The sequence below is a fragment of the Phaenicophaeus curvirostris genome, chromosome 4 (assembly GCF_032191515.1).
Source record: "Phaenicophaeus curvirostris isolate KB17595 chromosome 4, BPBGC_Pcur_1.0, whole genome shotgun sequence".
Lineage (NCBI taxonomy): Eukaryota > Metazoa > Chordata > Aves > Cuculiformes > Cuculidae > Phaenicophaeus > Phaenicophaeus curvirostris.
Genome location: NC_091395.1, coordinates 6,206,236 through 6,217,761, shown reverse-complemented (window position 1 = coordinate 6,217,761; position 11,526 = coordinate 6,206,236). Strand labels below are relative to the sequence as shown.

General features: G+C 39.9%; 1 protein-coding gene across 1 annotated transcript; it reads right to left on the bottom strand.

Moving 5' to 3' along the window:
- Nucleotides 1-323: 323 nt before the first annotated feature.
- ADAD1 (adenosine deaminase domain containing 1) lies at nucleotides 324-10,721 on the bottom strand. Its single transcript, XM_069854965.1, has 11 exons — nucleotides 10,544-10,721; nucleotides 9,164-9,325; nucleotides 8,579-8,746; nucleotides 7,988-8,056; nucleotides 7,362-7,487; nucleotides 5,900-6,023; nucleotides 5,528-5,698; nucleotides 3,662-3,888; nucleotides 2,431-2,668; nucleotides 1,776-1,908; nucleotides 324-648 (listed from the first exon to the last, which is right to left on the bottom strand). The coding sequence occupies exons 1-11, from the start codon at nucleotides 10,719-10,721 to the stop codon at nucleotides 535-537; spliced, it is 1,710 nt and encodes a 569-aa protein (XP_069711066.1). The 3' UTR covers nucleotides 324-534.
- Nucleotides 10,722-11,526: the final 805 nt, after the last annotated feature.

The window sequence follows — 11,526 nt, the reverse complement described above, 5'->3', positions numbered from 1 at the left end:
TAACCCTTCTACCACAAACAATACATAGTAAACAACAAGCCACCTGGCAAAGCCATGCTAAACAAAAGTCTTCAAACACCTAGGAAATCATGACTACAGGTAAAGCATAGATTGCCAGTGTTTTTTTCTTTAAATTAAAGAAATCCAACTTTTACTGATTATTTCTTTTCTGTCTTACAGACAATCAAGAAAAACGCAGGGAAAAAGAAGAGATCAGTAACAGGAATCCTGAAGCTAACAGGAAAACCACGTTAACCATCGGGGCAGGGGGAGCAGAAAAGAAGTGACATGGGGCAGGGTGGGTGGGAAACAAAACCAAGCTGTCAGATACTCCTGACTATAAGGAAACATCAACTTTTGGGAAAGAGTAAACTCCTACAGCTGGTTTAATGACTGCATTTAACTTGACAAGAGAAAGCTCAGGAATGATGCTTTTGTTGCATATATAAACCTTAAAACTAAACATTTTACTAATCAGAATTGAATTAGTGAAAGAAATCATCCAAACTGACTTCACATACACTCCACCTCATTTCAGTCACTGAACTGCTCCATCTCCGGTGACTTCACAATCCAGGACCCATAACCATGTTGCTCTAAGAAGCTTCGCAGTAAGTTTTTAGCTTCTTGGTACAATTCAGCTTGAATCTAAATAAAAAACCAAAACAAAACGAAACAACAGAAAAAGATCTTGAAACATCTCAAGAATGATGGTCAGAGACATCTGCGTTCTTTACCACCCGCTTACAATATGCACCAGCACAAGCCTTGTAGAAAATGACACACACAAATCTTGCAGTTCCCTCACTTCCAGCCACTGAGTAAACTGCGTTACAGACTCTAAAAACACATTCTTTTTAGATATTCAGGTATTTATTGGTACAGAAGAATGGTTCTGTTAAACATTATCTTTTCTCAGCATCTTTTCAGTTCCAGTAGTATCTACTCAGAAAACAAACATTCAGTATCATTCACTGCAAATATAAACAGATGGTGAACAAACAGTCAGTTAGCAAGCCCCTCTATTTTCAAAGGAGTTTTGGAGTCATTCAGAAAATGGTCTCTTGCATCTTCTGATGGGGGGAAAAAAATAAAATATATACACTTCATAAAAGGTTGACCTCCACATAACTATTTTGGAACTAAAATCTCCTTGAACCAAGGAGAGGAAAAAGCTGGAAGAGCACAGAGAAGTAAGATAAGTCTACACATTTCCAAGAATGGACAGGAGTGAGTACACCATGTTTACAGCAATCCAGAATCACAGAAACTCCTTTAAGTAATTTCTCTGTATTTTTACACCACAAAGGAAAGCCTGGGACCCAACACTACCTTCCTATGAATGACTCCTAGTTTTCTACTCCTCTATGATCTAAGAATCCTCCCACAAGGCTACACTGTGAAAGAAAAATACTTACACATGTATGAAACAAACATAAAAAGTAAGACTGAAAATTAACTAGCAAGCAAAACCCTCAACCTTTTCAACATGAGAATGTCTTATGTGAGAAAAATGCCAGAATCCTCCATGTGCCAAGACAAAACATGGAATAATTTCACATGGAATGTTTCAAGCTTGGTTCAATAGATTAATTTTTACTTGAAAACAGCAGTTTTAGACATTCTCGGGCAAAGATTACAGGTAATAAAGGAAATCCAGGTGTTCATGTGAAATCTTCAGCAAAGGAGAAAAATCACCCCTGGCTATCAAACCAGCTTTGAGAGCACCCATCTAGAGACACCTTACTAACATTCTGCTCCTCTCAGCAGCTTACCTTGGCTTCATGGTACGTAGCAACCTGAAGTAAATCCTCCCGTGCTGCTTTCTTAGCAAGCGATCTGAAACGACTGAACATCGCCGCCTTGCAAAGGCGACTTGCCATGTAAACGCCACTTTTGAACGGTGAGCTACAGTCAAAATTAAAAAAAGCATAATAAAACTCAGTAACAAATATGCTACAGATATGCTGCTTTGATCATTAATGGAATTTCCCCCCCACATTCCTTTGCGAATATGAGCCTAAGATTCTACTTCCACATCCAAGGAGCAAAGCTAGCGACAGTCAGCAGCTGTGAAAAATTACACAACCAACTAAAAACAGTTTTCAAGCTGGAATTCAGCTGAATTAGGATACTGATGGGTTTTATGTATTGTGAATATTAAAATATTCACTAGAACAAACAATAGAATAAAGATATCTTAGTTCAAAAAACTATTTAATTGCAGTGAGTTATCAAGATATGAAAAGTTATAAGATCTCTAAAACTTTATCTAATTGCAGGATGCATTCACCTAATGCAGGAATAATCTCTCTCACTGGATAACGCTGCAGTTTCCATACACAGCTTAAAAAAATGAATACACCAATGAACCAGCACATAACAGTAAGTCCAACCATTATTGCCAACATAATGAAGAAAAAGACTAACCTTTCAGTGGTTTTTCCTGTTAACCCATCCACAATCTCCAGTGATGCATCTGGAAACGACCAATTCAAACTAAGAGACCTCAGTTCAAAGTCTCTTTGAACTGAGTGTGCAGCATTCACCAAGTAAATATTGGATCCGTGGACCAGATAAGGCCAGGGAAGCTTTGCTAGGTCTGCATCATCAATGCGCTGTTTTATAGCTGTTTCTAGTCCTCTTGTATCCTTGCAATTTCCATTTCCTATTAAACAAGATCAGTCACATAAAAGTACTTTGAACTAAAAAAAGCAGCTAAGAAAACAGATGTTACCATTAGCCTACGCTACATCCATTACTCTACACGAAATTAGTATTTGGAAAAATGAGTTCCAATGCTCAGTGCACAGAACAAAAATGATTTCACAATTTCTACTCCCAAGACAGCATTACTTTTCATTGGATGCTTCCTTTCTAGAACAATTATTCTTCATCAACTCCTTGCATACCTTCCAGGAGACACAATTAAAATAGAAGCTACAACACAAACTTTGATGTTCCAGATGAGAAAACACACTAGGCAGTTTGCCTATCTAACTCTCTATCAAACAGTATTTCTGACTGGCTAAGAAACAAAACATACGCGGGCTCACAGCATGCCAAGGCATAGAATTCCTATTAAACAGAAGGGAAATGCTTAACAGATCATTACATCTACTTTGCACCCCACTCAAGTGAACACGTTAGTTTTTTTCCTATTGCTTTTAACTCCAAGTGCCCAAACTTGCCCTAAGATGCAAGATCTTTCGGAGCACTTCAAAAACCTTGTTCAGTGTTAGAAAATGAGAAGCTGCTACAGCTTCAGTGTCTGGGGAACTCTTGATACCTGTGTAGTAAGTCTCAGAATAAAAATAGTGAGAGGAAGAAACACTTGAAAACTTTCAGGATAATACCCATTAATTTAATTCCACTACAGAAATAAAAGTTCCTGTAATGAGTTCCAATAACAGTATGAGCTTCCCGACTACCACAAAATCCTGCGAATTCATTATCACCTCGTTAATAATGTCCATTCCTCAACAAAACATGTATTTGCATTAACCAATATGGGGCAGGCAGGTGGTAGGGCACAAACAGGACACAAACCTAAAGACTTTCTGTGAAGAACCATCTTGATTTAGTTTATGTTTTATAAGATGCAATCAAAATGGAACATGAGAACATACAAAAAACCCACTGACGTTCACATTAAGCTTACCTACGAGAATATTGTTGATATAAACTGGTTTGATGAAGTGACTCAGCAATGCCCCCTGAATACCAACCACTTCCCACTTTGTTAATTTGTCACTAGCTGACATACTGCTTGCTCTCACAGTTTCGGGTGGACAAATGACAGCTGGGTAAATGTTGCCCTCTACAGTAACGTGGAGACTCAGTTCCTCATTAGTTTCGTAAGCAGACAGAGATAGGGGATTGAGATGTCTAAAGCAAGACAAGAAAATGAATTTCAGTGAGAAAGTAATCTGTCAGAGATTACTGCGAAGTGGTATCCAATACTGTTTCTCAGAAAATAATTAAAAATAGGTCTGGGCCTTACATCATGCTCAATATTTGTACATTTTAGAAAACACCAAGTTCAGCTACTCAAGTGACTAGAACACTAAAATCACCATTTAAATTACAGTAATTCAACCAGATGTTAGCCATCAGCTGTGTGAACAGTAAGAAAGATCAGTACAAGCTGCACTTATGCTACGACAGAAGCTACCTGGGGGCTGTTCATCTTGCAAAAATGCAGCTTTATGGTTCCTATCTCCTTTAAAATATAAGTTACACTGCAACCCTCCAAAATATTTAAAACAAGCACATTAGGGAGACAAAACAGCGATTGTTCTGAAGATAAACAGTTTTCCACTTTAACTAAAGAGGGATAAGAACTCAAAGCCTGAAGGTTTGAGCCAACCCTCCTCAATGTTAGCATAATTTACAGTGTTAGGATCAAAAATGCTTTTGCTTTATTGTTATACATTATTATAAAGCACTCGTTTTATTTTGGCTTAAATAATGTACTGTCATCTGTTAATAAGCAGCCACACTTTGCCACTCAACGGATTACTTCCAAATAGGTCCCTTCTAAGACCTATCTTTAAGTAAGTCTATATATAGCAAATCTGCTGTTTAGAAGAAAAGACTTGCCAGACTTTGTCTCAAGAGACCACATACACTGACCAGAACAGATGAAAAGCAAGAGAGAAAGTGCTGAATCTGTGATCCACCAACTATTACAGAGCTGCCTACCAACTGCATCCAGTCTTAATCAATGATTTACTTGCAGGAGCAGGCTAGGATACCAAAAGTAACATAAAACGTGCAATTCTAGCAGAAAGGGCTCCTCTAGTCAGCACAACATGCAATGGACGGGCTGTAACGTTCAGGTCACACACAGCACAAAAGCAGCAAACAGTCTTGTGCATATTAGAATGTAATGAGTGTACAACTTTCAGTGACATTACTCCACTGCACTACTATAACAGAAACAAAAACAGTTCATAATAACTCGTTAAACCAGTGACTGCTGCTGTTAGATGCCAAAAATATTAAAAAAAAAAAAAAAAGAATCTTGCAGAAATTTAATGGAAGTTAGAAAGACAGGCATAGCATTACATTTGTCCCATCAAGCATATCTTACTTTCTTCTATAAAGCAGAGCGGGAGCCTATCATTTCAATCTGAGGCTTTTATAACCTTAGTTCTGTGGTGGAAAGGATGATGGTAGATCACCATGTCTACTCAGCTCAGTGGTTAAATTAATGATTTATTAGTACTTCATTTACAACTTGGGAGGAGAGTTAACAGACAAGCGCAATCTGTAATAAGCAAAGCATCATCCTGAAGCTATAACCCAAGTTATTTTGAACTGTCATGTTGACCTGTACCTCACAGACTTAATCACTTCTGCCCTGTACAATAATGCTTCCAAAACAGAAAAACAAAGCAGAATAGCCCCTGATTGATCTTATAAAACATTTAATAACACACATTTTCCACACTCACAGCTTGTTTGCCACTGTAAACAAATTAACCTTCCACTACAACATCACTGAAAACACCAAAGTACTCACACCCGTGATTTTAGCTGAGCAGTTCCTTTTGGCAGCTCATTCATGTAGAGAAATAGAGTTGTATTTTGCTTTAGGGCAAGCAGCTTCGAGCCTGGTGCTGTGCAAAATATGGATGTCTCTCTCCTTGATGGATTTTCATTATAGAACAGCAAAACATGTCTATAAAAATACCTAAAACAAAAGGTTAAGTAACAGTAAATGCGAAGAACACTACTTTGTTTACAAATATGTAGACATTCACATCTAATTCAAATTTGAAAACAATCCAGGAAGCGCTAACTATAACATGCAAGCGCACTTTCATTTGCAAAAGTAAAACTGGCAAGAACCAGCTGCAAGAGAACCAGTCATTATTTGTACAACCACTCTCACCTAAGCAGAGAACGCCTTGCAGTAACGATGGCGTGGCTGTCATGCAGCACCCTTCCACGCTGCTGAAAGCTCTGTCTGCAATTGTATTCCCCTGTTCCTAGAGCCACAACTTTATACTGTCCACCTAAAAAGAAAACATTGATTTTTACCCGTCTGTCAGGTGCCCACCAAGCTGCTCTCTCCCATCTCTTGGCCTCAAGGAGGACAGTGGTGGGGAAATAAAATAAAAAACCTTGTAGGTCAAGATAAGGGAGATCAGTTGCCATCAGTTTCGTGTACAAAATAGACTCAACAAGAGAAAGACTAATTTGATTTATTGTCAATTAAAAATTAAGTAAGATAACAAGGGAAAAAAAACCACAAACCTAAATCCACCTTCCCCCCACACTCCCTTCCTCCCAGGCTTAACTTCACTCCTGACTCTTCCACCTCTTCTCCTCCCTGCCTGAGTGGCGCAGGGGTATGGGGAAGCGTCAGTTCTTAACACAGTCTCTGCCACTCTTTCCTCCTTGCGGTCTTTCCTGCTGCACCACAGGGTGCCTCCCACAGGATACAGTCCTTCATGAATGACTACAAACAGTATCCTTCCTATGAGCTGTAGTTCTTCAGACTGTTCCAGTGTGGGTCCCTTCCGCTGGGTGCAATCCTTCAGGAACAGACTGTGCCAGTGTGGGTCTCCCATTGAGTCACAGGTCCTGAAAGCAAACCTGCTCCAGTATAAGCTTCACTCCACAGGCTGCAGCTCCTCTCAGGAGCCTGTTCCTGTGTGGGTTCTCCAAAGGCTGCCGCTTCCTTCAGTGCACAACCACCTGCTCTAGCCTATACTAGTCTATACAGTCCATACTCTATACAATCTATACTAGTCTATTCCTCTCTGAGGCAGCACACGGACACAGAATCCCTTAAATCTCTTGTCCTATCACTACAGACCCTTATAAAAAGTCCCTCCTCAGCTTTCCTGTAGCCCCTTTAAGCACCAGAAGGCTGCTATAAAGCCTCCCTGCAGCCTTCTCTTCTCCGGGCTGAATAAGCCTAACTCTTTCAGCTTGTCCTTGTATGAGAGGTGCTCCAGACCTCTGAGCATTTTTGTGGCCTCCTCTAGATGCGCTCTAACAGATCCACGTCCTTCCTGCGCCAAGGACTCCAGAACTGAATGCAGGACTCCACGTGAGGTTTTGAGAGTGGAGTAGAGGAGACAATCACCTCCATCGACCTGCTGGTCACACCTCTATTGATGCAGCGTAGGATATGGTTGGCTTTCTGGAGTGTGAGCTCCCATTGCCAGCTCAAACTGAGCTTTTCATCCACCATCCAGACACGCTTCTGTAGGTCCTGCATCTTTGCATGACAGAGCCGTCAGACTAGAGCACGTCAAAAGGAGCATTCCTCTTCACATTTATTTACCAGACCAGAAACACATCAACCAATGAGAATTAGATATTCAGTATCAAAAAACACTTGCCTTTTGCAATGATGAAGGCAGCCAGAGAATTGCCACAGCTTTGGTACTCAGGGTACTTGATAGTCAGGTTGTCAAATACTTCTTGAAGTGTTTGTGTAAGTTTTTGATACATAAGCTCTCTTCCTCCTAAATAGAGCAGAAAAAAGCCCAACAAGATGTGAATTTGCAAGGGCAAAAAAACCATGCATGACCAAATTTGCCAAATTCTAGATCTATACACCAGGCAAAAGCACTACTGTGAACACACACTTTGGGGATTGTGAAGATTATGAGGATGGACACGAATAAATAAAGAACAATACCTAAACACTTTACGCTTTTATTATTTATGATAACAAATCAAGGATATGGATCAAGTTTGATCACCTATAGCATTTTCAGGTATTTCAAGTACAGGCAGAAATACTCTTTCCGTTACCGATCCGCCACTAAAATTCAAAAAGAATTTACTTTAGTTGTGTCAATTTGTAGAACCAATTGTCAATCTCCTACTACAGAGACACTAATTCCTACAGTATTCTCCAAAGAGAATTTGTGTCCAGTAATAGCACCTTCACAGAGAAAAAGAAAAAGCAAGCATTTGCTGGCTAATTTAAAGCAATTAAGAAACCAAGACAATTCCTTACCAAGACATCTCCTCGAAACATGAACAGAGTCTGCTGGAGTTTCAATCTCAGCAGGTCTACATGGAGGATCTAAGAATTGAACACAATTTAAAAGTGTGATACACTCTAAATTTCAAAACACGGATCTCTCATTAGTTCCAGCAAGTTAAAAGTTCTAATTCTCTGAGGCTTTCTTTTTGGATTATGAAGTCCTTTAAGCATAGAACTTTTAGGCAGCAACCATTAAAATAAGATAAAATTTACAGCAATTGAATTCTTTTGAAAGCAATAACTTAGTGTTGATGACTTAAGTTATAAAAATTCAAACCTCCCTAAGATCAGCTCCATGTTGTTGCTACCTAGTGAGCAGCAAGTAAGTGCAATAGGAAACACAAATTCCATTAGTATTCTTGATGCAACTTCTAATACACAAAAGCCAAAGGAAAATCAACAGCTTCAGAACCACAGGACAAACAGCTCTGCCCAAAGAATCCAAGAAAACTCTCAGAGGCCCAGATCCAGAAGCATTTAATAAAATTACACAGAGATTTTGCATAGGAATGCTTTAAAAAAGCTTTTCAAGTTCTAATTAGGTGTTGCTAGAACATTTACCTGACTTCTCAAGAGCCTTTTCCCCTCTATACTCCAAGTTAAGTAGCTTATCGAGAGCTAGTTTAGCTGCATTTATTTTAGATTCCTTCTTGTTTTTTCCCAGTCCAGTCTCGTGGGGAACACCATCTAACACTGCACAGTGGGCAAAATAAGGCCGTATGATATCCCCTTTAAAGAAGAAACAAGCAGATCCAATCAGTAAAGTTACTTGAAGGTACTTTTATGCACTGTTTCCTGTGTTTATATTTATTCCTAGGACAAGTATAAAACAAAAAGATAATTTTAGCAAAATACAACTCAAACCTTTTATCTCCACAAGAATTCTGGCATCTTTCACTTCATACGCTTTCCACAAAGTTCTGGTAGCAATCAGAATTTTATACAACTCATCTGATCAATTCTGTAGTAATTAGCAGACACAGCTGGGTAGGCAACGAAACGACAGCCAAAAAGCCAAGTATGGGGAGGGCAGGGCAATCAACAGTAAAAAAGTTCAGTTGTATTAGCACAAGCAACACTAACTGCAGAAAATCAGCTAATTTCAAGGATGAGCAAATATTATTTAAGGGAAGAGTAACTACTTACCCGCCACACTAGTTTCTTTCAGTTCAAGTTGAATGTTGTGCATTTTTGCAAACTGATGCAAGGCAGCTACTGGGTTTATTACTCCCCGTTTGTAATTTGAAATAAAATTCTCTAGGATTTCCTCTAAGAGAGGACCTGGGGCTGCTTTCCACAGTAAAAGTTCTGCAACAGAATCAAGAAAAGCACCGAGCACTCTCATTGATAGTTTCAATGTTTACAATAAATGTTTTTTTGATGCTTCTTAGAAGAACAAAAAGCAAAACCACTCCAGAGCAGCACTGCTTTGTACCTAATGCTGCATTAACAACACTAATAATTCTGAAGTGTTTGTATCTCCTCTTTTAAAAACACAAAAGCTTTTACTTTGAGTAATAGCTCAATTAACTTCTCAGTATAGACAGATATTATATGTAAAAACAACATATATCCTCCCTTCCCTTGCAAATCAGTGATCGAGTGAAAGTTGCTGATGTTAGATTCAAAACAGCAGAGCACGAGCCATTTCACATAGAACTATGAAGCAGCAAAACTCTCTGTCACAACACTACCAAGTTTTAGCAACTACACACATTACTCAAAAAGCATGCTCCTCATTCAAAGAAAAAGAAACCCACCCACCAAGAGCTGCTGAATATGGGCAACAAGGGCCAGAGGCCAGTGCAATACAAGCTAGTCAAGTCATAAGAGACTGAATTCTGAGTAGTCCAAAGGCAAAGCCACACTCCTGAGATTTATCCAGAAGACAAGCTCTTCCAAGGAGCACGCTATAAGGTGGACAGTTGCTGTTTGCTTGGAGGTCTCTGATGGAATCAACAAATTAACACTTTCTGTATGATCTACTTCGGTGAAAGATCAATGCTCTTTTAAGTTTAAGAGCAAACAGGAAATCTTTTTCCCTGTATCAATTATAGGATGGATTATATCTTCACCTTCAGGGCTGGGATATAGCCAGGCACAAGTATACACAACTTCTTGAAGAGAGAGAATTCCCAATACATCCTGGGATACCTGGAACAGCCATTAAAACTTTCCTCAATGACCTCTATGAAAACTCATGCACCAACGTGGCACGTATAGCAAAACATATCCTATGTTTTGGCAACTTCTACAGCACTTTTAACACGTAACTTGGAATTTCTAATTATGAAATACTGTACATTTCGTAGTCCACCCTACAACAACTTCATCATGGCAAAAAGCTTCCAGTACAAAAAGACACGGGGAGAAGAGAAACAAGTTCAAACAGATGCTAAAGATGTTATTTAAGAACATAGAACAACAAGAGGCAGAGGGCTGCAACCTTTCAAAAAAGAGAAAATCACGTTACTTTCCCTAGCATTAGCAGTGAATTTTAACTGTAGATTCCACTGGAAACCATACCTGGATTTAGAGTCTTTGCTGGCACATCGCGTCCCTCACAATGCAGAGGTTTCAGCCTTTCAGTTGCAGAGAGAGAAGGTTTTAAAGACCTTGGAGCCTCAGCTGGGAAAACCACCTTTCGTATGGGGTCAAAGGTAGGTTTTCCAGCACTTCGAAAACAGCCGGAGCCGCTAGCCATTTTTCACCAACCTAAGAGAGTTAACAGTCAGGTTACACGATGGTAAAGGCGTGCTGGAAACCACACGTCTCTCAGTTAAACCATTTCACAAGTGCACAGCGAACACCCCGCTCTCTGCTTCCCCGCAGGTTGGGTGCAAAGGAAACAAGACACCACACCCTTGCAATCCTTCGTCTTCCCCAGCCACGCTGCAGACGCAGAGCCCCTTCTCTTGATACCAGAAGTAGTTACTATTACAGGAAGAGGAATATATTTGATTGAAGCTAAAGTATAGTTAATTTTCACCTAAGCAACTGTGGTTTTTTAAAGTTAGAATGTCCCACTATTAGCAGGATTTTTTTTTCTTTCAAGCAAGGTTTTTCTGGGTGTTGTTCATTCTTTGGGGATGATAACAATGAATTATGCAATCATAGAATAGTTTGGGTTGGAAGGGACCTTAAAGATCATCCACACGGACAACTCCCCCTGGATCAGGTTGCTCAAAACCCCATCTAACCTGGCCCTGAACACCTCCAGGGATGGGGCAGCCACAGCTTCCCTGGGCAACGTGAGTCAGGGCCTCATCACCCTCAGCACGAACACCTTGTGTTCAATGTGTGCTGAACAGAGGCTTCTGCTACTGCCTCTGTTTGCAGCCTTCCCCAACTCAGCTGCAAGGGAACTACACTGAAAATGCCAGCAGACAAACTCCTCTATGAGCCCAGCAGAGCTGCCTCTAAAGCTCCAACTCAGCAAGAGATGTGGCTGAGGTGAAGTTCCATCAAACATAAAAATGAGTCCTTGGGAACGAAGAGAACACGCACAA

What these genes read in the sequence shown, in the direction of transcription:
- ADAD1 (XM_069854965.1), bottom strand. Translation starts at nt 10,721, where the DNA reads ATGGCTAGCGGCTCCGGCTGTTTTCGAAGTGCTGGAAAACCTACCTTT. An exon ending in AAAGGCTCTTGAGAAGTCAG is followed by an intron (nt 8,057 to 8,578) that starts GTAAATGTTCTA and finishes TTCAATTCTTAG; the next exon opens with ATCCTCCATGTAGACCTGCT. An exon ending in CTACGTACCATGAAGCCAAG is followed by an intron (nt 649 to 1,775) that starts GTAAGCTGCTGA and finishes TTTTTTATTTAG; the next exon opens with ATTCAAGCTGAATTGTACCA.